Here is a 27942-nt window from a genome sequence, read left to right as displayed (position 1 = left end):
TATATAAGCGTGTTGCAAAAATCCAATTATGTAATAGTAGGTACATTACGATACAAGTGCGAAAAATAGGAAATTCAAACGAGTGGCGATAAATTAAAACACGACCGAAGGGAGTGTTATAAATCGACACCAGTTGCGAATTACCTATTCGCACATGTATCGTACAACGTTTTACAGTACATATGGCCCATTAAATGTTCGACATAGTAACGTAATATGCTAATTTTCGCACTAGTGCGGTAAAGTAGCACCATATGTACTGTAATTGTACATTACGATAGAAGTGCAAAAAATAGTAAATTCGAAACGAGTGGTGATAAATTGAAACACGACCGAAGGTTTAGGTAGTTTTTCAAGTTCTGTCGATATAAACTTGTCTACATGCATTAGATGCGTGTTTGAAACTTGATGGTGCTCAAATTGTACGATAGCGCTTCATTGGTGACGTTTTCAACCAAAAGGTACCTCATTGTACCTTTTGCTTGAAAATGTTACCTTAAATTTTTTATAGGTATTCTATTATTACCGAGGTGTTAATAAAAATAAATCAAATTCTGGTTAGTTTAATTTCACAACGTACGCGTATTCGCCTTAGAGAAATGAAATTCAAAGCTTTTTATATGAAGGGTAGCTAAAGTTCGAAATCTTTCCGGTGGCGCTAAGGTAGCACAAGGACATGGCATGAACCAAAGAGTAAAGTAATCATACTTAGACGTTACTGACCTGACGGAGTGAAGTGCGCAGTCGGTGATTTGAATTTTTTACAAAGTCAAAAATTAGTTCGCTATGTATTGTGGCGCAACCTATTTAAGGTTTTTTGATGGACACTTTTCATACACATAGATTGTTCTCCTTATCTCTATCCTCCATAGGTTATTAGTTATTAGGCTTTTTAGTCGGCAATGTATCAAAAAATCACGCTCGGTTTGTTACAAGGTCTGTAGAGCCCTATAATTTGTCCTGTACTGTGCGCTCGGATATCGATAGAAGATCTTGAGATTTGTTGAATATCACGATGTCTGATATATTTTTAATGTTATTGAAACACGTTTCTTGTGATAATAAACTATTCTAATTTAAGGTAATTAGGTACATCTCTTTTACTAGAACACAAGAACTTGAGTGTATTGTGGAACCATCGTGTAACTAGTTAGTTAAATATTGGTTAAATAGTTATATCTGAACGGTACCCAATTTAACCGTCATTGTCAATGTCACTGTCATGTCATGCTTCCTTAGCCTTACCCCTTTCCACATGATGCCGCTCAAAACAAATACATTTATACATTTCACTGAACATACAAAATGATTTTAGAATACGTGCTCAAATACCACCTCCAAGATTGTATCAATATACTTACGGAAGAGGACATATTAGCATTCTATAGTATAAAAATTGAGTAAGTAAACTAGTATTTACCTATTGCTTCAAATATTATTTTACAAGTATTATAAAATTTAATTTCAGTTTTTTAAAGCTCTTCGAGATATATCCTGATATAGGCGATAAAATACTTTGTAGTCCAGTAGATAGTCTACCACAATGCCACGAAGACATAATAAAGGCGCAACAATATGTACTGGAACAAAGCGAATATAAATCTATCATCGAAAAGCTACCTCATTGCTTTTTGAAGAAAAACGTCCACGCTCGTATCTTTGGACTTCCCGTTTGCCCTGAGCTCCATCGGACAATATTTCCCAAAAATGTGGACTTAGGCTGCTTTTTGAAAGTTACTGGTAAGTCTTTAATAAAAAAAATAATAAATTAGCTTCTGATTGATCATAAGGAATGCTTTTTATTATGATTTAATTATTGTAGGGACAATTGTAAGAGTAACACAAGCTAAAATGTTGGAATATCAACGCAAGTATGTTTGTGTAAAATGCAAGTTTGAGAACTGTGTGCAAGCAGAATTTGAGCACAGGTATGTTCTGAAAGCTCCTTCGAGATGTGGCAATAATCAGGTCAATAAAGCCAGGTGCACGAGCTCAACATTCACACAAGTTAACTTAGTCTCCAGGGAGTACTGCAAAGATTATCAGGAAATTAAAATTCAAGTGAGTTGTTCTGGGTCTACTATAAAGTTTTTTTATTCACAATAATAATTATTACAACTTCCATATACTTGGTATTGATATAACTGGTAATGGCCCTTACCACACTGGATCCAATTCATATGTTGATCTGATGTTTGAGTGAGACAACACTATGTGCTTATAGCAACATCATTTCTTAATGTCCTAAATAATTTTTAATAATACTAAAAACCGAATACAAATAATACTTCATTGGAGTAACAATCATATATATATATATATATATATATATATATATATATATATATATATATATATATATATATATACATATATACAATGTATAATCTAAATACTAATGACAATTGGTTACAAAAAAAAATCTGTATCAGGAGCAGGTAAATAAACTTGGCATAGGCACTATACCAGGTTCCATGTGGGTTGTGCTGGAGGATGACCTGGTAGATTCCTGCAAACCTGGAGATGATGTTCATATCTGGTAAGTGCATACACTTATTATGATATCAATCACCAGTGTAAAGAGTGATTATTACCTGGAATACATCATAAATTGCCATAATAGATGCAAATAATCAAAGATGGTCAAGTGAGAAGTCAAGAACTGGAAACCACTGCAGCAAATTTGCTATTTGCATGAACAAGCTACCAAATGGGTCTAATTGTCTAAGTGCCTCACAAAATAATCTGAAAATATTATACATGCATTTGGGCAATTTTAGTGGAACAGTGCGTCGCCGCTGGCGTCCTGCCATCCAAGCCAAGCAGTCAGAGGTAGAATTGGTACTACAGGCTAACTACCTCGAGGTTTGCAATGCCCAGAAGTCAGAGGTCCTAGCAGCTGCTCCTGATGTCAAAGAGTGCTTTGATGAGTTCTGGGCAAAGTATGGAGCTTGCCCTCTGAAGGGCAGAGACCAGATTTTGAAGTCAGTGTGTCCACAGGTAAGTTCCATCTGTAAATATGATTTGCCTAGTTTATATTTTAAAAATTTGCAATGTAGGAAGACATTGCAAACATAAAGTTAGAATATCCTACAACACCTAACCCACACACCTACTGACATAACATTTTCTTTTTTTTAATTCCGCTACCTAAAGGTTGTCTGGAAGAGATCGCTTTTTAGCGATAAGACCGCCTGTTGTTTACCTCTTCTTTATGTGTTGTATTATTTGTACTGTTTCTGTATTGAGGTGTGCAATAAAGTATATTTGTATTGTATTGTAATATCTTTTAAAAAAATCTATATCCCTGGGCAGACTGGACTTCTACCATGAAGCTAATCTGCTTGTACAGGTATATGGCTTATATTCAGTAAAGCTGGCCCTACTGCTGACCGTGCTCACGGGCGCGGGCGCAGCGGACGCGGAAGCGGGGGCAGAGGCGAAAAGCGGCGCGGGAGACGACAACATCACGCGCGTGCGTGGTCAGTGCCATCTGTTGCTGGTGGGAGACCCAGGTAAATGTCTGATCAGCCTTTTAACTAATGCCATGTACAAGCACAAGCGGTAGGCATTCTATGCTGTGACTATTATCAGCGCTTAACCTTGATTACATGAGACAATTTCTACGAATAATGTTGAGTACATTACAAAATCTTGTACAGCAGCAGTTTTTGACATCATATGTACACGTGGCTGCAAAAGTACATATCCACAATATACATAATTTTTTTTTATTAAAAATACGCACTACAAAACGTATACGTATAAAATAACCATTCTTACACAAATGTCACGAATTGACTAAGTCCCACGGTAAGCTCAAGAAGGCTTGTGTTGTGGGTACTCAGACAACGATATATTATATATAATATACAAATACTTAAATACTCAGGAACAAATAACGGTGCTCATCACACAAATAAATGCTCTTACCGGGATTCGAACCCAGGACCATCAGTTTCATAGGCAGCAGGGTCACACACTCTCACTAGATCGGTCGTCGGAGTTGCGCCAGAAACTGCACTAGGTGTACAGTGTGCACTGTTAAGTGTACAGGGCAGATTTCCATTGATATACTCGTATATGTCTCAGTACTTCCAAAGTGTGTACCTAATTAAATACGTACAGGTACGGGAAAATCGCAGCTGCTGCGTGCGGGCGCTACGCTGGCGGCGCGCGCCGTGCTGACCTCGGGCGCCGGCAGCACGCGAGCCGGCCTCACCTGCTCGGCGCTCAGGGTAACTACAACTAGACTTTCAGTTAATTTGCTTTAATAATTGTGGTCAGTGGTTAGTCATAAGTGTAGACGGTGGTTAGACCACTGTGTTACGACACAGTCTGCGCTTGCATCTGTGCATGATGTTTACGTTAATTATAATGTGACCTGGTCCGACCATTTTCCACTTATGTTACAGTGTAATTTAAAACTACTTACACCCAGGTTAAACAGATTAATTGGCGTATCTAATCAAAACGTAATATGGGGACAGAGAGGGTCGGAGCAAATAAGCCGTTATAAAGAAGAGTGCAACAGTTTGTTAAAATGTATTGACTTTCCTATTGAGCTTACACATTGTGCCGATAAATATTGTAGTGAAATAAGCCATAGGAAAGTCCTAGACACTCTGTATAAGAATATTGTGTCTGCCCTCTGTGTGGCTGCGACGCGAACCGCAAGTAGGAAGCGTAAGTCCAAGAAACAGATAGTGGGGTGGAATAGGCATGTCAGCGATGCGCACAGGGCTGCGAGAGAGAAATTTCATGAGTGGACACTTTGTGGTAGACCGGAAGGTGGCAGGTTATTTAATGAGATGTGTGAAACGCGACGAATATTCAAGTCTCGCTTAAAGTGGTGCCAAGACCATCAGGTCCAAATAAAAATGAATATTCTAGCTTCACAGCACTCCAAAAAGGACTTCCGGTCATTTTGGAAAGCCACAAACAACATGAATTTCCGACCTTCATGCCCTGTGAGTGTTAATGGCAAAACTGACACCAAAGACATAGCTAACACTTTTAAAGATCATTTTATTGTTAAATCGTCTCTAGGACTATCGCAGGATGAGATGAGCGATGCTGAGATCAACGCAGAGCCTGGACCGGGGTACCTTGCTAAAGATGTAGCCAAGGCTATCAAATCTATCTCCCGAGGCAAATCTCCAGGGCACGACGGCCTCAGCATCGAGCATCTCCAGAATGCGGGTCCCCACATCTCAAGAGTGTTAGCTTTGTTTTATACGCTTTGTGTGAGGCACTGTTATTTGCCAGAGGATATGATGAAGACTATAGTTATCCCTGTACCTAAAAATAAAACTGGAGATTTGTCCGACACCAATAACTACAGGCCCATATCCCTTGCGACTGTTGTTGCTAAAGTATTTGACAGTGTGATTAATGTACAGTTAAATAAGTGCGTGAGCCTTAACCCAAACCAGTTTGGTTTTCGACCAGGGTTATCAACAGAAACTGCAATACTGTGCCTTAAGCACACTGTCAAGTATTATTTAAACAGAAAGACGCCAGTTTATGCGTGCTACTTAGACCTGTCTAAGGCTTTTGACCTGGTTTCCTACAATATCCTATGGAGAAAACTAAAAGACATTAATTTACCTAATGAGACCATACAAATTCTGAGGTATTGGTATGGAAATCAGGTCAATAGTGTTAGATGGTCAGGTATTTTATCAGACCCGTACAGGTTGGAGTGTGGGGTGAGGCAGGGGGGTTTGACCTCGCCCACACTTTTTAACCTTTATATAAATGAGCTTCTCGAGGCGCTCGGCAAAACGCATATCGGCTGCCATATTGACACAGTTTGTATGAATAATTTGAGTTACGCCGACGATATGGTTTTGTTGAGCGCATCGGCTTGTGGTTTGCGAAAACTTTTAAGTATATGCGAAACCTACGCCATCCAACATGGGCTAAAGTACAATGTGGATAAAACCCAATACATGGTGTTTGAGCCTACCGGCTATCGAATACCTAAGGTACCTCCCATAAATTTGAATGGTAGTCCTCTAGAAAGGGTAATGTCTTTTAAATACTTAGGCCATGTTGTCACCTCAGATTTAAAAGATAACATGGATATTGAGCGCGAACGGAGGGCCCTGTCGGTAAGGGCAAACATGATTGCGCGTAAGTTTGCGCGCTGTACTAGGGAGGTGAAATTAACTCTTTTTAGAGCATATTGCACCTCCCTGTATACGTGCAGCTTATGGACGTACTACACTCAGCGGGCCTACGGGGCCCTTCGGGTTCAATATAACAACGCATTCCGGGTATTGGTGGGGCTGCCCCGCTTCTGTAGCGCATCAGGGATGTTTGCTGAAGCGCGCGTCGATTGCTTTTATACAACTATGCGCAAAACGATGCACATCCCTGGTGCGCCGGGTGCGGGCCAGCCCCAACCCAATCCTGCGCTCGATTGCCGAGAGGTTTGACTGCCCATATTTGAGGCATTGTGATGACATGCATGTTTCTAGAAGTACCTATTATGTCTAACCACTAGATAGGTGCTTCTAGAAACATAGCTGTCTTAGTAATTATTTAGTGATAAGTTTGTACATATTAACATAGCTGTAAGTGCATACTAACATACTTATGAGTCTAAAGTTACTTGAAATAAATGATTAATAATAATAATAATAATTAGTGCTGGCCATGTTCGAGGCAAAATTACTGCATTAATGTGTATAGCGCCCAAGCAGTTTTTAGGGTTCCATAGCCAAATGGCAAAAAACGGAACCCTTATAGATTCGTCATATCCGTCTGTTTGTCCGTTTATGTCACAGCCACTTTTTTCCGAAACTTTAAGAACTATACTGTTCAAACTTGGTAAGTAGATGTATTCTATGAACCGCATTAAGATTTTCACACAAAAATAGAAAAAAAAACTATACATTTTGGGTGGGGAACCCTTACTTAGAACTGAAACTCAAATTTTTTTTTTCATCAAACCCATACGTGTGGGCTATGGATAGGTCTTCAAAATTTATATTGAGGTTTCTAATATCATTTTTTTCTAAACTGAATAGTTTGCATGAGAGACACTTCCAAAGTGCTAAAATGTGTCCCCCCCCGTAACTTCTAAAATAAGAGAATGATAAACCTAAAAAAATATATGATGTACATTTCCATGCAAACTTCCTCCGAAAATTGGTTTGAACGAGATCTAATAAGTAGTTTTTTGTAATCGTCATAAAATTAAAAAAAAATCATCAAACCCATACATGGGATAGGCCTTCAAAAATGATATTTAGGTTTCTAATATCATTTTTTTCTAAACTGAATAGTTTGCGCGAGAGACACTTCCAAAGTGGTAAAATATGTGTTCCCCCCTCCCCCCCTGTAACTTCTAAAATAATCATTTATTTGTAAAGCTAATTTACAAGTCACTAATAATAATAAAAATGTCAATACTTTCAAAAGAGAGTAATCAAAGTAAATAGCACAATTATTAATTGGTCATTATGAACTCGTCATAATTGTAGAACGGGCGCTCAATAAGCCAACTTCTTAGGCGATGTTTAAAGCTGCTTACGCTTGGGGCCCCAGTTATATTTTTTGGTAGATGGTTATATACTGTGGGGCCCGTCACATGAGTCAGTTTCGAGGACTTGGCAAGCTTGCGGCTGATAGCAACGAGCTTATGTGCATTTCGAGTATTGCGCCCATGTATCATGCCATTTGTTTTATAGGTGTGAATATTTTCACGCACATAAACTGCTATCTGCATAATTACAATAGCAGGTAACGTAAGAATGCCTAACTCTTTAAAAAGGTCTTTAGCCGGTGTATCAATTGGTACTCGTGCAAGGATTTTAATGGCACGTTTTTGCAGGCGAAAGACCCTTTCCCACTCAGCACAGCGACTCCAGAGTTCAGCTCCATATTGCAAAAGAGAGTGTACGGTTGCAAAGTAACACGTACGGGCGACCTCTGGAGTCACTGTCCTAGCAACTCTGCTTAGAGCGAAGCAAGCACTAGCTATTCTGCTGTACAACTTGTCGACATGCCTATCCCATTTCAAACCCGAGTCAATTTCGAACCCTAGAAAGGTTGTGGTGGTGGTTTGGTCAAGCGATGTTCCATCGATCTGAACAGGGAGCGGTGTCATAGAGCGGCCCGCTAAATTAAAGTGAATGTAGTGAGTCTTTTTTAGGTTCAATGAGAGGCCGTTTGTTTTGAACCACAGAGCCAGCTGCGCTGCTGTTGCGTTCAATGCCTGACAGACGCCATCTATGGTTGAAGCTGTTACAATAGCGGCAACATCATCAGCATACATAAGGATGTCACCCGTTTTTATAGCGTCCGGCAGGTCATTTAGAAGCAAAGAGAAGGTTCGATACAGATGATCCCTGAGCCACGCCCATTTGCGCTCCCGATGGATCTGATCTCGCCTTCCCCCCATCACCGACAACGACTTGCGATCTATTTTGCAGGAGGCTTTTAAATAGAGATAAGACAGTGTCCTGGATGCCATAATACTGTAGCTTGCCCTCGAGCACAGCGTGGTCGGCGACATCAAACGCCTTTGAGATATCACAGCACAAGACGGCCACTTGCTTCTGATGCTCTCTGGCGGCCATGATGCGCCGAACCAGCTCGCGGGTCAGGGAAGTTGTGGATCGGCCCGCGCGATACGCATGCTGCCTATCTGATAAACTACCGGTGGAGACTAAAAAGCTAGTGAGTCGAGTACTTTATGCGTATTGCGACTGGTCTTTATGCGTCTATATCACCTCTGCTACCCTTACCTTTAAAAATAGGGGCTACTTTGCTTATTTTTAATGATTCTGGGTAAGTGCCTTCATTTATACAGCGCTTAAAAAGCGCCGCCATAGCAAATGACAAGGGAATTGGCGCTAGTTTCAGTAGTATCATACTTATACCGTATACATCTTTAGAAGCTTTCGGTGGAATGTGGGAAGTTACTAAGCGATATACCTCATCCGCTGTAAAGGGGCGGAGAGCGAGTAGGTAATTCGAGGCGGGCCGAGTATCGCGCAGCGCGCGCAGGGCACCGGCGACGTCTGCGCGCGGCGCCCCGCACGCTGCTGCAGCGCTCAGAAACCTGCAATTCATCGCGTCGACTACCTGTTTCTTACTGTCGAACCTTGACCCATCTTTACGAATCACATCTGTAATATCTAATGTCGGACTGTTATACTTTCCACGTTCTTTATTTATTACACTCCACATCGCTTTAGCTGTGTTTGTACTAGATTTAATTATATTATTATGGTGACTAGATTTGCAACTCTTCACTATCTTATCATATTGAACTTTCATGTCAGATATAGTATTATTCAGTAAGTCATTATTTGGAAATCTATTTCTAAAGTCTAAAATGTCAAAAAAATAAGGATTTATATAGTTTTACTTCTGTGGTAATCCAAGAGGAGTCATGCTTTGTAATTGCTTTTCTTTTCCGCAAAGGAAAACAAATATCAAACTTGCTGACTATAATGTTTATAATGGAGAACGCAAGTTTTTTTGCATCACTATTTTTTATAAGTATCTCGTTCCAATCTACACTATTTATAGCTGCCGTAAAGTTTGCTTGATTGAATTCGGATATAAGAGAATGATAAACCTAAAAAAAAATATATGATGTACATTACCATGCAAACTTCCACCGAAATTTGGTTTGAACGAGATCTAGTAAGTAGTTTTTTTTTAATACGTCATAAAATTAAAATAATTTTTTTTCCATCAAACCCATACGTGTGGGGTATCTATGGATAGGTCGTCAAAAATGATATTTAGGTTTCTAATATCATTTTTTTCTAAACTGAATAGCTTGCGCGAGAGACACTTCCAAAGTGGTAAAATGTGTCCCCCCCCTGTAACTTCTAAAATAACAGAATGAAAAATCTAAAAAAATATATGATATACATAAATAAATAATAAATAAATATTATAGGACATTATTACACAAATTGACTAAGTCCCACAGTAAGCTCAATAAGGCTTGTGTTGAGGGTACTTAGACAACGATATATATAATATATAAATATTTATAAATACTTAAATATGTAGATAGAAAACACCCATGACTCAGAAACAAATATCCATGCTCATCACACGAATAAATGCCCTTACCAGGAGGCTTACCGCGAAAATCGAAGTTCGTCAATTGCGGGCATTTTTCTCTGTCACTCTAATTAGTAATTACGCCTTAGTAAGAGTAAAAGAGAAAGATCCACGCAATTTGCGAATTTCGATTTTCCCGGTAGGCCCCCAGGATTTGAACCCGGGACCATCAGCTTCGTAGGCAGGGTCACTACCCACTAGACCAAACCGGTCGTCAAATTTCCACCATTACCATGCAAACTTCCACCAAAAATTGCTTTAAACGAGATCTAGTAAGTAGTTTTTTTTTAATACGTCATATGGTACGGAACCCTTCATGGGCGAGTCCGACTCGCACTTGTTATTTTGCATGGTTTATAAATAGCACCCTACCATATTTGCGGTACATAACTTGGATCTGAACGTACCTTAACATTAATTTTATTAATTGTAGACTGGATTAAGTATTTATTTTCTTGATCGCAGGAAGGAGGCGAGTGGCAGCTGGAAGCAGGCGCGTTGGTGCTTGCCGATGGGGGAGTGTGCTGTGTAGACGAGCTGGCTCAGCTAAGGCCCCACGACCGCGCCGCCGTGCATGAGGCTATGGAGCAACAGACTGTGTCCGTGGCCAAGGTAAGCAGCTGGCAGCGGGGGTTCTCGACGGGGGAGTGTGCTGTGTAGACGAGCTGGCTCAGCTAAGGCCCCACGACCGCGCCGCCGTGCATGAGGCTATGGAGCAACAGACTGTGTCCGTGGCCAAGGTAAGCAGCTGGCAGCGGGGGTTCTCGACGGGGGAGTGTGCTGTGTAGACGAGCTGGCTCAGCTAAGGCCCCACGACCGCGCCGCCGTGCATGAGGCTATGGAGCAACAGACTGTGTCCGTGGCCAAGGTAAGCAGCTGGCAGCGGGGGTTCTCGACGGGGGAGTGTGCTGTGTAGACGAGCTGGCTCAGCTAAGGCCCCACGACCGCGCCGCCGTGCATGAGGCTATGGAGCAACAGACTGTGTCCGTGGCCAAGGTAAGCAGCTGGCAGCGGGGGTTCTCGACGGGGGAGTGTGCTGTGTAGACGAGCTGGCACAGCCGCTATACCGTGTCACCAAGGTAAGGTGCTTCACACACGAGCTGAATTTTTTGAGAAATTCAGGCTCTAAATCTCTTAATGAATTCAGTTATTGTCTATGGCACCTGTCTTTTTGTGTAAAAAATTCTCTGTGGTCTCGGATTATCTGAATTTAGGTATTATGTGACCATAGAGGTTAAGGCTCTTAATTTCTGAAAAAGATCAGCTTGTGTGTGATGTGCCTAACCGCCAGGCCCCGACATTGAGCGACCGGTGGCGGCGGCGGCGACCGGCGGTGAGTCGCAACCCAGCCACAAATAAAGTATGCCACGAGCCTTGTCGCCGAGGCCCGGCACGAACATTTGTATGGGGTTGGGTCAGCAAGAGCGATGCCGCGACTTTAGAGCGGTGCGACCGGCGGTGGCGGCGAGACGGATCGAGCGGTGCAGCGCAAAACAATTTTTTTTTGTTTTTTTTTTTTCGAGTGGCATGGACACGGAAGCGTTTTTTACTGAAATTTTAAATGTACTTTCGCGTTTTCAAGTACATATGTAGTAATGTCTCCACACTATTTCTTGTGTACTCATATTTTTTCTCTGGGTGCTTTCTAATATACACATGGTATGAGCTACTGAACTAAACTCTTCTGTACAAGATGTTATTGACAAATAAAAACCGGCCAAGAGCATGTCGGGCCATGCTCAGAGTAGGGTTCCGTAGTTACTCTTCCGTCACAATAAGCTAAACTGAAGCTTAAAGTATAGTAGATTGTTAACCAAGGGATGAACTGTGGATGTAGGTACGTCTTTTTACTATGAAGGGGAAACATTTTGCAATAACTCAAGAACAGTTAAACTGATCATGTCCGCTATAGTTTTCATTTATTTTCTTTCTTAAGCTCTACTTCCAGGATTTTTTTTCATATTTTTTGGACCTACGGTTCAAAAGTTAGAGGGGGGGGGGGACACATTTTTTTTTCTTTCGGAGCGATTATCTCCGAATATATTCACGTTATCAAAAAATGTTTTTGAAGTCCCCTATTAGTTTTGAAAGGCCTTTCCAACGATACCCCACACAGTAGGGTTGAAGCAAAAAAAAAATTACCCCCACTATACGTGTGGGGGAGGTACCCTAAAAAAAATATTTTTTTAGATTTTATTGTACGACTTTGTCGGATTTATTAATTTATATATCCATGCCAAATTTCAGCTTTCTAGCACTAACGACCACAGAGCAAAGCCTCGGACAGACAGACAGACAGACGGACATGGCGAAACTATAAGGGTTCCTAGTTGACTACGGAGCCCTAAAAACGAAATATAGTCTAGGCACTGAAGAGCCAATAAAAAAAAGAAGATGTTTTTAAAAACGACTACGTTCCATCCGCTCTTAGTAGCTGCCGGCGCTACTCAAAGTACGTGGCAGTGTTGCATCTCTCATACCCAACCCCCTTCAACCCAGCCGCTGGCGGCCCGGCCGGCGTCTCGCCTTTAGTCTATGTTGTAAAATTACTCGACCAATTTAAGAAGGCTCTGTCTCCATACATATTATTAGCAATTAGTTACAATCTTAACTCGGATTATCATACATTACCGCAAAATGCGATTATATAATAAAAAAAAGCACGCGTGTGTAATATCTGGGGTTATGAGCCTAAAAGCGGTTCAATAAGTTCCACGTTACGAGCAAGTGTGTTAAAAAAAATAATTACATGCGTATCATTCCGCAGGCAGGGATCGTGTGCAAGCTGAACACGCGCTGCGCCGTGGTGGCAGCGTGCAACCCGCGCGGCCGCTACGAGCCAGCCGAGCCGTTGCACCACAATGTGGCGCTGGGGACCCCTCTGCTCAGCAGGTATGTGCTGCTACTGCTGGCGCGTGCAACACACCGCCGCCGCCTGCCGAGCCGCTGCACCACAACGTGGCGCTGGGGACCCCTCTGCTCAGCAGGTATGTGCTGCTACTGCAAGCGCGTGCAACACACCGCCGCCGCCCGCCGAGCCGTTGCACCAGAACGTGGCGCTGGGGACCCCTCTGCTCAGCAGGTATGTGCTGCTACTGCTGGCGCGTGCAACACACCGCCGCCGCCCGCCGAGCCGCTGCACCACAACGTGGCGCTGGGGACCCCTCTGCTCAGCAGGTATGTGCTGCTACTGCTGGCGCGTGCAACACACCGCCGCCGCTCGCCGAGCCGCTGCACCACAACGTGGCGCTGGGGACCCCTCTGCTCAGCAGGTATGTGCTGCTACTGCTGGCGCGTGCAACACACCGCCGCCGCCCGCCGAGCCGCTGCACCACAACGTGGCGCTGGGGACCCCTCTGCTCAGCAGGTATGTGCTGCTACTGCTGGCGCGTGCAACACACCGCTGCCGCCCGCCGAGCCGCTGCACCACAACGTGGCGCTGGGGACCCCTTTGCTCAGCAGGTATGTGCTGCTACTGCTGGCGCGTGCAACACACCGCCGCCGCCCGCCGAGCCGCTGCACCACAACGTGGCGCTGGGGACCCCTCTGCTCAGCAGGTATGTGCTGCTACTGCTGGCGCGTGCAACACACCGCCGCCGCCCGCCGAGCCGCTGCACCACAACGTGGCGCTGGGGACCCCTCTGCTCAGCAGGTATGTGCTGCTACTGCTGGCGCGTGCAACACACCGCCGCCGCCCGCCGAGCCGCTGCACCACAACGTGGCGCTGGGGACCCCTCTGCTCAGCAGGTATGTGCTGCTACTGCTGGCGCGTGCAACACACCGCCGCCGCCTGCCGAGCCGCTGCACCACAACGTGGCGCTGGGGACCCCTCTGCTCAGCAGGTATGTGCTGCTACTGCAAGCGCGTGCAACACACCGCCGCCGCCCGCCGAGCCGTTGCACCAGAACGTGGCGCTGGGGACCCCTCTGCTCAGCAGGTATGTGCTGCTACTGCTGGCGCGTGCAACACACCGCCGCCGCCCGCCGAGCCGCTGCACCACAACGTGGCGCTGGGGACCCCTCTGCTCAGCAGGTATGTGCTGCTACTGCTGGCGCGTGCAACACACCGCCGCCGCCCGCCGAGCCGCTGCACCACAACGTGGCGCTGGGGACCCCTCTGCTCAGCAGGTATGTGCTGCTACTGCTGGCGCGTGCAACACACCGCCGCCGCCCGCCGAGCCGCTGCACCACAACGTGGCGCTGGGGACCCCTCTGCTCAGCAGGTATGTGCTGCTACTGCTGGCGCGTGCAACACACCGCTGCCGCCCGCCGAGCCGCTGCACCACAACGTGGCGCTGGGGACCCCTTTGCTCAGCAGGTATGTGCTGCTACTGCTGGCGCGTGCAACACACCGCCGCCGCCCGCCGAGCCGCTGCACCACAACGTGGCGCTGGGGACCCCTCTGCTCAGCAGGTATGTGCTGCTACTGCTGGCGCGTGCAACACACCGCCGCCGCCCGCCGAGCCGCTGCACCACAACGTGGCGCTGGGGACCCCTCTGCTCAGCAGGTATGTGCTGCTACTGCTGGCGCGTGCAACACACCGCCGCCGCCCGCCGAGCCGCTGCACCACAACGTGGCGCTGGGGACCCCTCTGCTCAGCAGGTATGTGCTGCTACTGCTGGCGCGTGCAACACACCGCCGCCGCCCGCCGAGCCGCTGCACCACAACGTGGCGCTGGGGACCCCTCTGCTCAGCAGGTATGTGCTGCTACTGCTGGCGCGTGCAACACACCGCCGCCGCCCGCCGAGCCGCTGCACCACAACGTGGCGCTGGGGACCCCTCTGCTCAGCAGGTAGGTGTTGCTACTGCTGGCGTATGCGAGCTACATACGGCCGTGGAGGCAGTGTGCAACCCGCTACCTGCTTAGCAGGTATGCGCCCGCTTGCTACACTCAAATGTAGTATAAATGGGTATTTTTATATAGAAATGTTCCGATAACATGTATAACTTTTTTATAGCTCCGTGCGTATTTCATTCATTTTCACTTAATAATTGAGTAACGCCATCTAGTGAGTTTTCTGGTAGAGTTAACATAAATGACGTTTCGGTGTCACCTATTTCAAATTCGATGCTCTTTACGATATGTGACTTTGTTTAAGAATCTCTTTATTAATAACTTTTCATTATCCGAGCCGGATGTACATCTTTGACATTTTTGTTGCACGTAGTCGAGAAAAATCATACAAAAAGTCATGACACTTCATTAAATTGGTTTGTAACTATCTCATTATGTTTGTTTACAGGTTTGACTTAATTTTCATTCTTCTAGACACGAAAAATAAGGCTTGGGACAAGCTCGTCTCTTCGTATATATTATTTGGCGGCGCTCAGACCATTGATAGCAAAAAACAATGGAGTATTGAAAAACTGCAGGTATGATTACTCCAGTTTCTAAAATTCATTTTTGATTAAAAAATTAAAGCTCAAGTATGGCGCAGCTTAGAACCGCCTGGGGCTAAAGTTACACACAAATTGCATCAATCATTTCTTCCAAAGTGGGTTCACTTTTATTTAGTCGGTGGGTGGGGCGAGTGGGAATATATTTTCGTGGATAGATAGGCTGAGCAATTTTTTTTAAACTTGATGCTCTATGTTTGTCTTTATTGATAAGTGTAAGCCACATAAAACAGATGTTTATACTCTAGGTAGTTCATTAAAATACTTACAATTTTATTTAAATACCCTTAGTAATAGCACCCATATCCACGAACCCAACCTCCTGGCGGAGCCAAGTCATTAACCGCCAATCCAAGTAGACACCTCCATAAGAACGCTATGTACCTAATCCCTTCTTGTGATTTTGATGTACTAAATTTACGGTGCGTCAGCGTATTTTGAGCAGCGGTATGGCGATCCTTTTATTTGTACTTTGATTAAGATTTGATTTTGATTTGATTTTTTTTAGATTAAGGTCCGGTTACCGATTACAGATGTACATCGGGCTCGTAGGAGGCGTTCGCACGGAAATGACAGCGGCGGCCAACACGGTGCTGCGCGCCTACTACATGTCGCGGCGCCGCGCGCCCGCGCGGGAGCCCGCCCGCACCACGGTGCGGATGCTCGACAGCCTCGTCAGGTGCCACAATATACCCCCTTATTCATTAACGTGTACTAAACTTACGATGCCGCTAATCATCGTTTAGCCCTTTCCATTATACCAATACGTCGGAAAGGGACAAACGATGATTAGCGGCATCGTAACTTTAGTACACATTTATGAATAAGGGGAATAGTGCTTTAGTACGATTCACATTTACCCGTACCGGGCTAGGCATTAGGGCTAACGCCGCATCGCAGCGGATGTGCGAATGTCCGGCTGGGGGTGGTGGACCGCGTCCGGCGGATAAATCTTAGAAATATTTCATACGTCGAATGAAGCAAACCGCGCGTAATGACATCCTACGTATATTTAAACGGAATCAAAGGCAGCCAGTTACGACACCCGTCCACAGCTAACCGATTAGAAGAAGCTATGTCACATTTAAACCTTTTCCAGGTCGTACCTAGATTGGTGTAAGGTTTCCCCAAAAATCCAAATATGTAGTTAAGTTTCGGTGATTCATTTGAGGGTAAAACTCACTAAACTCATCACATAAATAAATGTTACACAGTTTCTTGTCATATTCTTGTACCTACACAGTTTACACAATAAATATTTCTAATTCTGATGAGTCACATTTCGCGAAACGCCAATCCTATATGAACGCTATATTGGATAGCTAAGATTGAAATTAACCTATTCATGGCCAAAACCCGTCGAGCGTACACAATACGCCGGGCCACCATACAAACCGTTTTTAGCTAAAACATATGACTCAGCTTATGGGTCTCTGGCCTGGCGCGCACGGTAAATAAATCGCCGCTTATGAAGCCGGCCAGTTAAATAATATTATGCAATTTTTTTTTTTTTTTTTTTTTTAATTTATTGAGAAACAAACAGTCTTAAAATAAACATGAGCAACTTAGCTAATAGCTATGGATTGATTTCGTTATAGACCTATATTTTCCTAATTTTAAATTATTCAATGTACAATTGAAAAAATAATAATAGTGTAAACTTATAGCGTACATAACAAAAGCGTAAATTTATATATAATATATATATATATATATATATATATATATATATATATATATATATGTAGAGAACTGAGAAAATACTTAAATCATAGGTACCTATTATCAGGTTGCTGCAACTTTTAACCGTTATTTTAGAAAAGAATATACTGCTCTTTTAAAGAGGCCTAATGAATTGCAAAACAAATCTGCGTCCATACATTTTTCATTGTACTGCCTACATGCAACATTTTGTAACAACAAAACGTAATTTTTTCTTCTTCATTATTAAAAAGTAAAGCTCGCGTTAGTTCCGAACTCCTATTGCCACCTAGCTAAGGATTGGGTTACTTACGAACGAACTTTTTTCTCTGCCTATCAAAAAAAGATGTAGGAATGAACCAAGTCGAGCAAAAAAGCATCACGGCCGTACCATCCTTTTCTCGAAGCAATTCAGACCATTTTCGACCCCCTGTAACTTCGTTGTGGATAAAACTAGAAGACTGAAATTTTCAGTAACCATGCAGGCATCGTAAAGACACGGTATATTTCAAATTTCATTCAATTTGAACCAGTATTTTAAGAATTATAACTGGTCAAATTTCTTAATTTTGTCACTCACTGACTCACCGATCATCAAAATTCTAAGGCACTTCTACCAGACCTAGAAGCTTCAAATTTGGAATATAAGAAGAGTTTGGTGTATGAATCAAGGAAAAACTAAAAAATCTAGAAAAGACCGCAAAGAAAATTAAGCCCATACAGCCAAGTCTTCAGTTAAATTTTTCAATATTGGCTTTATTCGTAACGATGTTTTATTTATGTTTTACGGCAGTTATTATTATTGCGTGCGAAGCCGCGGGTTTAAGCTAGTCCCATATAAATATAGGCGCATGGTAGTGCCCCTGCCAAATCGAGCAAAAAATGGGTATTCCCGTCATGAAAAACGTCATGAAAAAAAGTTCATAAGTCAGAGAGAGGGCTTTAAGAAAATTCGTTGCTGGTAGATATACATATATACAATAAGTAGAAGGTACCGAAAAGGAAAAAAGTAGAACTGTCTACAAAATACAAAAAGAAATGAGATCCCATCAAAAACAATACTTGTCAAAAAAACCAAGTCTCGCAACTCAGTTGTTTTGCGGTAAAAAGTTGTGAGATCCATGTAATACCAAGTCGGTTATTAATTTATTCAGTCTCTACTTAAGCGACTTTCTGTCTTAATACGTCCAGTCTCTAAGACCACGATCGTGGTCCATAACAATTGAAAATCAATTGTCATGGACCACGCCTCGTCAATCAATCGCCTGAAAACACATGTAAATTCAATTATTTAGTGCGAGTTAGAATTTACACGTGTTTTCAGGCGATGGCCAAGTCTCAATATATTTATATAAAACATTAAAGAATTTTAATATTGATATGCGTCACTATAAGATGCTGTTAATTATTACGTAACAACTTAATGCTTCGAGTACGGAGATTCCAGACACAATTGATTTTCAATTGTTATGGACCACGATCGTGGTCTTAGAGACTGGACGTATTAAGACATTTTTAAGGTGTAAAAAGCATTTTTAAGGTGCCTCTATAAAAAACTGCATGGGTACTATCCCTATCTATACCCTACTAAGTTCTTGCTTGGATCACTTGGCTTCAACTCTCTGGAAGTAAGGCGTAATTACAAGTTTTTGACACATATGTGTAGCATATTGAGGGGAAAAAGTGACTGTCCCGACTTGGTGTCAAGACTTGTAAGACTTTCGGTACCGTTCGTGCCAAAGAACCAGCTCAGGCCGCGGTGCTCTAGTATTTTAGCCGTTCCTCTTGCGCGTACAGTTTCGTGCAGAAACTCTCCAATTCTTCGAGCCCTCAGGACAATTAACGCGTTCTTGTCATCAGCCCCTGACTGCGATGTGTTTGCTAGCAGATGGGTAAATGTATGTCGTGAATGTTTGAAATACTGTGAGATGATGGATGAATGATTTGTTTTCTATTGTTTATTGTATTGTTTGACATGAAATTGTATAATTGCATATTTTAAACCACTTGACATATTTTTAATTTATAATATTTGCATGACTTAATTGTAATTCAATAATTATGTACTATTTTGCATGTATACATTTGCCAGCGCTTTGGTGCGAACTGTAATGCTGTGTAAATATATCGTAATAATAAAAAAGTCGCTTAAGTAGAGACTGAATAAATTAATAACCGACTTGGTATTACATGGATCTCACAACTTTTTACCGCAGAACAACTGAGTTGCGAGACTTGGTTTTTTTGACAAGTATTGTTTTTGATGGGATTATATCTTACATATTTAACTTGCTGTGTTTGTTGTTGTTTTATAGGTCAAATCTCGGAAGTTCAAAGTGACCCATTTCCATTGCCTTACCCCTCAAATAAAACAAAATATTTTTAAAAAACTTGTAAATATTTGTCACACACTATTATGATAATACAATATTAGTTAGTGGTGACTATTTCAACTGCCTTGTTATTATTGAAACGAATAAAAAATGAATGAATATTAACATCATTGTTAGTAGATAATTGCCTAAGATATAATACAACGATCACTAAATATTATGACATAAAAGTACAGTGGGAGAAAATCCTCGTTACCTTACCCCTCACACAAAACAAAATATGTATTATTATACTACGGCTTGGTAAATGTTGCTTGCCATCATCTAAACAGTAATCGGTCGTAAAATGGTACAACATCAAACAGCTTTAACACGAAATAAGCTTTAAAACCAGCCAATAAAGTTTATTTTAACTTGCTACGGAAACATTTCTAGTTTTTACAAGTAGCGCCAGGCCACGATGACCCATACCCTGAGTCATGTCAATAACGTCTAAAATATACATATTTTTGGTAACTTTGACATATGGATTTTTTGTTTGCTTGCATCGCGTATGTATCTAGAATACCAGTATGTTTACTATTTTAATAAAAAAATTTTTTTATCGTAATATACCTTATAGAAATGGTTGTTAACTTAGTGGGTACGTACTTTATTACGTTTCGTTTATGTTTAAATTTGAATGGGTTAAATTGACACATTTGTGGTCGATAAATCGTACTATGCCTGGAAATGGGTTAAATATATAATCTTACTTATGTATATTGTAAGCTTCAAATTGTAGTGACATCTAGTTCGGCGTGCTCCGAACTGTTGACACTGGATTAACTAGTATTGTCACATGTTTTCCTCAAGACCCCTCAACAACGTAACGGAAAGTTTGTATCGTTATTTTATGTACCTATCAGACTATCTCAGGCGCACTGCCGGCTAATGCGGCGCGCTAGCATCCTGCCGGCGGACGCGGTGGCGGCCGCGGCGCTGCTGGACCTGTCCATGCGGGACGGCGCGCTCGCCGACACCAGCGACGCGCTGCACGACTGCTTCCACAAGCACCCCGACTTCCACTACCTCTGCACCGCCCGCGCGCTGCTCACCGAGCTGAACCTCCCCGAGATCTGGCAAAACGAACTCTTGTCCTACGCCAAACTGCTCCAAGTCGATCATAAAACTCTAGAAAGCGAAATAGAAAACAAAAGTACAAAGCTCTTCGAAAAATTCGACGACGTCTCCGATGATAATATCCCGTTATCCTCGACTTTAGTCACGAGCTCGTATTTTAAAAAGAAAAACGATGACCATGTGGATTTTGTAAATAGCGATACTGACGGTCGACCCGTATTCGATACTGGGGATAATGTGAATGAAAAGTTTGCAGCGACTTTGAAGAAACATGCGGCGCTTAATAAACTTGAAAGAAAACCACCACTAGTGCAGAAACCAAGGAAAAGGAAGAGGAAAGAAAATTTAAAAAATCTAAAATTAGGTAAAAGGAAAATCGATAACTCTTTAAAAAATCATGTCCTTGGCAATATTTCTGACAGCGATTCAGAAGAACAAAATAGTACAGTTAATTTGAATGGTGTCCCCAGTGTAAATGATATTTTCAATGAAATTGGTATAGATTTTAACTTTGATGACAGCGGAAAAAGCAATAAAGTAATAGAAAATAGCAAGATTTCAGCAGACGGGAAAGCAGAGTCACGCAAGGCTGATGTAGATATTAAAGTAATACAGAATAAAAAAGACAAATCAAGTAAATCATTAGTCGAAAACAAAGAGTGTGAAATAAAATCTATCAGTACACTAAGTCCTAATACTTCGTCAAATACTCTGAGCAAATTAAGACAATTCCAGTGTGTGGAGACACGTGATATAAGTAAATATGAAGAAAAGGTAAACACAAGCAAAGTACATAAAGAAAATGAAGTAGTTCTTAAATTGGAGAATGTGTCTGATTCAATACATAACTCAAGTTATGCAAGTAAGAAATCTGTTACTAGTTCTCAAATGTCTATATTTGAAAGCTCGGATTGTGATATAGATTTAGATATATAGGTAAATAAAGATAAATCATGTATTTTAGTATTTTTTTAAACTATCAGTTTTACCCAGAATATGAATGTTTTTTAATAAAATCTCTTTTTACATTTACTTGCTGGTTATCATTATAACATTTATAACCTATGCTATCGATACATAATTAACGATAACGATTCCTCCGTTCATTAAGTAACCAAGGTATGCATTAGTGAAGCAACGAATAGTGCTTTTCTAAATTTTACAATTACGAATTATAGTAGTTCACCTCGAACTGAGAACTCGCGGTTCACGAAAAACTATATTACTGCCGCAAATGTCAAAAATCGGGCCGCGCCGCAGAAATCGTTTTTGACATTTGAGGCTGATGCAGTCGGCAAAATTGTCGCGCTGCAATATTGCCGCAATAGTGCAGTTGCGGTCAGAATCCGAAAGTCACCTTTACGTCCTTTCGCCCACCCTCAGGTCTCAATTTCCAACTCAATCAGACTAGCGAAAGTGATACTGATACATTACCTACTAATATTTTATATGCCTCCTAAAACTCCCAGTTTGCGTGCCCATCACAATTGACCAAACAAATTTAATACGCTGAACTACAAACATGCGTTTACCTAGTAATTTTATTTAAATTAGAACAACTTTAAGTTATTGCGTAATGAACTCTGATAGTTCGGTTCAGCGACATGGCTACCAACTGCATGTATAACTTTTATTTTCGGCTTTTTCCTTTACTTCTGCTATAAGATATTCCTCGTGCCTAATTTCAAGTTTTTACGAGAGCAAGAATATTAAGAGCCTCGGTAGAGAGTACCATTTTGTACCATTTGGCGTTGAAACTCTAGGTCCATGGGGTCCTAGCGCGCACAAGTTTTTTGGAGAAATCGCGAAACGTCTGGTTGACGTAACTGGTGACTGAAGAGCTGGCGGCTTCCTCGCACAACGTATCAGTATTGCGATACAACGAGGAAATGCCACCAGCATCCTTGATACAATGCCTCAAGGACCTATTTTAGATATAAGCTAGTTATAGTAATCATCTGTATATCCATTATGTATTTTGTTATTGTAAATAAATACTTTTACCAATGATGAATATGATGATTTTTGTATAAAGCATGCGGCACAAACGAAAGTATCTTTTGATTGATACCCTCATGCGTTCTGAAAAATATTATAGTCCAAGATCCCAGAGCCGCCTGACCTTAATTATTTTCTCATGAATAAAATGTATGGGATAATTGATGATCAAATATAATATCGATCGAACTTCACTTCAAGAAGTTCGTTTAATCATCAATTATATTTCGTCACTTCATTTTTCAGATATAATTTTATATTAAGGGGCTGTCAACACCCAATGTCCTTGAAATTGATGTTACTTAAACAGATTTTTAAGAAAGACTATTTGTTTTAGTCAAGTAAGAAAAATATATGTTCATATTAATTATATTTCAAAGACCGTAATTGTACTCGATACATGATTGAACGAAATCGGCTCGATAGAAAATAATTGCAAAGATTGGTCTTAAAATCACAATTAAACGGTTCTATGTCTTTATTGTTTTGACTTATGGGTCTGCAATTAAAATCACAATTTCAAAACATTTATATCTAAACCGCTGACGAGTAAAATATTACACTAATAATCCACTTTTTTTTATTTAAATAAATTTCTTATTATTCCCTTACCCAGGCCCAGTAACATGCGACAGTGCTATCTCATTTACTCCGATACAAATAGACAGTGTGCGCGCTTTAGGTATTGACAGCCTCTTAACCATGTAGATGTTTAGAGATATAAGTTTTGGTTGAAATAAGACGAAAGCTTTGGCTGTCTGAGTGCCTGGTTTAAGTTAAGACGTTCCTCCTAACTAGCACATGGACGCCGGGACGTCCCAAAGAGAAAAAAAAAACTGCCATGCCAATGACCGCAGGGTTTTTATTTTATTTACTGTACGTGACGTATACACCATACTAATATTAGAAATATATTATTAAAAAACATCATAGTGAGACACTAAAAACATATATCTATCTTAGTCCGAAGTAAAATAAGTCATTCAGGTGAAATTTATTTGTTAATGTTAACCAACAAATAAATATTATATATATATAATATTTATTTATCTGACCTACTGTATTTGCAGTTAGGCCGTTACTCATATAAAATATGCTTGGTATGAGATATTTATATTATAGTTTAATATTTCAAATTATTATATTATAAGTTAATCGCCGTGTATTTTCAGGTGCTAGGGATTTATTTTGATCAGAATTTCCAAAACGTGTCTAACGTCATTAAAATTCGTTAAAATCTGATCTATTCAAGAAGAAATATATTTTGGATTTTATCAAATCATGTTCTTGAATTATGAGAAATATATGAACGTGCATAATTCCATATACTTTCTTATTTATTTATTTTCTTTATTGGGGAAAAAAACAGACAGGCAGATGATACGGAAAAGAGGATATTGGTTTTTACATTATAAGTGCAACCTACATCCTGAGACAATTCCCACTAGGATTTATAAATTAATAATTTATAAGTGGCATTGCCTTCGGATTGAGTAAAATAGGTACTAAACTAATATTATTACACTGACGATAATATTAGTAGTTACAGTGCTGAGAAGATTCAAACATATAACATTCAAAAAGCGAAAAGAGGGACTTACACATATACAATGTTAAATATAAGACTAAGTTTATATTGGGCCAAAAGTTCCTACTTAAATTAAGATGAACTTCGGAAGTACGTAATGCTTCATAACAGTAAATTTACTTTAAGTTTGAAATTTGCACGACTATTGTTAAAAATGTCAACCGAGACTAGGTCGTTACTGTACATTTGACACATTCTGCGAAGCGGGGCACGGACTCCGGCGTTACTCGACGCAGCAGGCACCGCGAACAGGGATGCAGTTCGTGTTCTATAGGTTGGAGCACGGAAACCTATGTTCTAGCAGTTCGGGACAGTTATAATGACCCCTACATATATTGTATAATATATGTAGGGGTCAATAAGGCAATAGCGTCTTGGGCGTTCCGTCTGCTAGTCAAACTCTTAAGTTTGTACCGTTCAAGGAGCTTGTCGTATGACAATGGGGGATGGGCCATTCTATAATGAAGAGCTCTCAGGAATCGTTTTTGGACAGCTTTAATCGCGTTTTTGTAGATTGTATAATGGGGGTTCCAAACTTGTGATGCATATTCAAGGTAGGGACGGACTAAGGTAGGACTTACTAATTATATAACAACAAGTAAGATGAGCTTTTTCTTAGAGGTTTGGCTGCCCTAAGAACGAACCCCAGCATTTGATATGCTTTGGTTGTAATTTTATGGACGTGTTGATCGAGAGTAAGCTTTTCATCTAGTGTAACCCCAAATCCTTAACATGGTTTACTCTTTGAACAAGTTCTCCATTTTATATTTGTTTTTTGTAAAAGTTACTTATCGTAGGCTAAATACAGTTTGTTGGTTAGACAATAGGCGTGGAAGCGGTTAAGGTCATCCTGAATAAGTTTGCAGTCGCTTTGGTCATTCACAGCCTTGTAAATTTTTAAATCGTCTGCAAACAAAGCAAAGTTGCAGTTCAAAAAGCATTTATTAATGTCGTTAATAAACAAAGAATATAGCAACGGTCCTAGTATAGATCCTTGGATTACACCAGATGGTACAAGGGATGCTCGAGATTCAAAGCCGTTTATGGTTATTTTTTGTGTGCGATTATCCAGGTACGAAGCGAACCACCTTAGCAAGTTACCCTTGATGCCATTATACGCTAGCTTACGCAGTAACAAGACATGATCGACCTTGTCAAAAGCTTTACGGAAGTCCGTGTAGACCACGTCAACCTGAGTCCGCTTATCCATGGAGATAAAAAGAAAGTTCGTATACACAAGAAGATCGTGACTGTCGATTTTTGTTTCATAAAGCCATGTTGTTGTGGTATAATGTTTTTTTGAACCAGTGGGTAGATCACATGAATTAGGGACTAGCAGTTTGGAGATACAAGATTGTATAGAGATCGGCCTAAGTATAGTTCTTTATTTGGGATTTAGATCCGGATTTATGAATAGGAGTTACATAGGATATTTTCCAGCATTCTGATAATATTCCCTCTATAAGGCATTTATTGAATAAAATCACAAGTGGGTGTATTATTGCTGGGGATGTATGTTTGAGAAAATAAGGCCAATTTTATCAGGGCCCGGGCCTTTGTTGGCGTCCAGTTGTCGAAGCTTGCGCTTAATATCTGAGCCACGTATGTGTAATGTGTATGCCGGGGATAATATTAGCATCCGGTGAACATGGGAGGTCGTCGAAATCGGATATATTATATTTACTTTTAGTTTCGAATACTGAACTAAAAAACGTCGAAAATAATTCGCATATATTATTTGGGGTGCTGGCAGATATATTGTCCAAAGACATAGTGTGCGGGTAGTTTGATTTAGCTTTTTTAAGGATGAGAGTACCTGGGCGACCGAGCTTTGCTCGGTTATAACTATTTATTGTAATATGGTGGTCTATAGGTGATAATCTTAACTACATTTTTTTACTAAATTAAACTTGTCTAAAACAATGAAAATTAAAAAATTATATATAAACCTGAATATGTAAAAAAAAAAACAAAAGTTAGTCACCGGGCGAGATTCGAACCCGTAACACTCGTTTAGCAGTCTGCGTCTTAACCCGCTAGACCAGACGGACAGTGGCCGGCAACACGAAATTAGCGACCATATTCTGCGTCGAAAGAAAAATGCATGAAAACTCGAAAACACGCGTTTTCCCAAACATAAAACTAATCTAGATCGATTGTTTACCCCCAAAAACCCCCATATACCAAATTTCAGCAAAATCGTTAGAGCCGTTTCCGAGATCCCGGAAATATATATATATATACAAGAATTGCTCGTTTAAAGGTATAAGATATATGCCCAAAATGATTTAATATTAGTCTTCATCGCGTTTTGATGAAAAAACTCGTCTTCCTCTAATTCAAGTGAAGTAAGTGTACTTATTATAATTCAATGATTCAATTGAATTAATTATCCAATATCACTTTAAGAAAAAATCTAATTTTCTAACAGATAATAAGTACTTACTGCCATCGCTTATAAGCGACCATGACAATTACTAATTTATATCAAGTTTTGTTATATCTTATTTTGAGAAATAAAGATTCTTAAAGCTGATATTATAAATAGGTATATTTTTATATAAGTATTCATTTGGTTGACTCTTTTTTATGTTATTTAATATAGGGGTAAACCAAAATTGCACATAACATTATTGACGTACGTAGCCATATTATTATAGTTCGATTTATGAATGTTTCTGCATATCAAAATCATTTAAAAATCGACACCAAAATGTAATGTACTGTCAGGGCACCACTCTACATATTAACAGGATATTTTATCAAGATTAAGTTTAGAAATTTCTTTCAAATTCACTACACGTCAGAAAGAATATACTTTAAATAATACTGTGACATGATGTAGGTACACGTAGCAATTCCCACTTTTAGAGACAAGTTATACCTACCCACTGTATTAATATTATATTTATGTGGGTAGTGTAGTATAAAAACAATGTACTATTGTGTTAAATACAACATTTGTGAGTCACTTGTTGATTTACATTCAACCTATGGGCGGGGATTCATACTTCTTTTTTCATTTAATACCGTACTATGGGTTAGGTGTGAGTAAAATTTGGATATTAGATATTCAAATATATTTTAAGTGTTGGGCCATCTAAAACCAAATAAAAAGAAAGCCTCCCTCAGCTTTATAACACAACATGATTCCCATTTTTAAGGCAATAAATTTCCCACAAAATATATGGGTATTATGAAAAATGCACCAATATAAATGTCTAGGCCCTTTGTTTCGTTGTGCGTTATCCGATCTTATGCCTTCGTGTTGGTTCACGAGTTTCACAACCAACCGCCGCGCCGGGCGAAATCGGTGTTCTGAAATACGAACAGACTTTCCTTCGTGTTGGTTCACGACGAACCCCCAGGATGATTTATTCCTTTGTTTCGTTGTGCGTTATCCGATCTTATACCTTCGTGTTGGTTCACGACCAATCCCCGGGCGAAATCGGTGTTCGAAATACGAACAGACTTTCCTTCGTGTTGGTTCACGACCAACCTCCAGGATGATTTTTTCCCTCGTGTTAGTTCTCGACTAACCTCCAGGATGTATGTATGTCCTTCAAGTTGAAGGATTGCACAACGATTTTAAAAACAAATATCTCACAGCTAACACCATAGTACGCAACGAAGATCGTTATAAAAAATGTGGTCTTTTGCCGTAGGTATTTGTGTACTTTCACTTGGTTATATAATTTTGAAAAA

At 40.8% G+C, this 27942-nt stretch overlaps 1 protein-coding gene across 1 annotated transcript; it reads left to right on the top strand.

The window, feature by feature from the left end:
• The first annotated feature begins 642 nt into the window (after positions 1 to 642).
• On the top strand, positions 643 to 23218 carry LOC133516261 (DNA helicase MCM9-like). Its single transcript, XM_061849099.1, has 12 exons — positions 643 to 1400; positions 1469 to 1740; positions 1823 to 2061; positions 2433 to 2539; positions 2781 to 3000; positions 3353 to 3515; positions 4129 to 4238; positions 10564 to 10710; positions 12866 to 12990; positions 15342 to 15471; positions 16029 to 16174; positions 20438 to 23218. The coding sequence occupies exons 1-12, from the start codon at positions 1306 to 1308 to the stop codon at positions 21585 to 21587; spliced, it is 2904 nt and encodes a 967-aa protein (XP_061705083.1). The 5' UTR covers positions 643 to 1305; the 3' UTR covers positions 21588 to 23218.
• Positions 23219 to 27942: the final 4724 nt, after the last annotated feature.

The sequence above is a fragment of the Cydia pomonella genome, chromosome 3, assembly GCF_033807575.1.
Source record: "Cydia pomonella isolate Wapato2018A chromosome 3, ilCydPomo1, whole genome shotgun sequence".
In the NCBI taxonomy this organism is placed as follows: Eukaryota; Metazoa; Arthropoda; class Insecta; order Lepidoptera; family Tortricidae; genus Cydia; species Cydia pomonella.
This window is presented reverse-complemented; position numbering and strand designations above follow the sequence as displayed.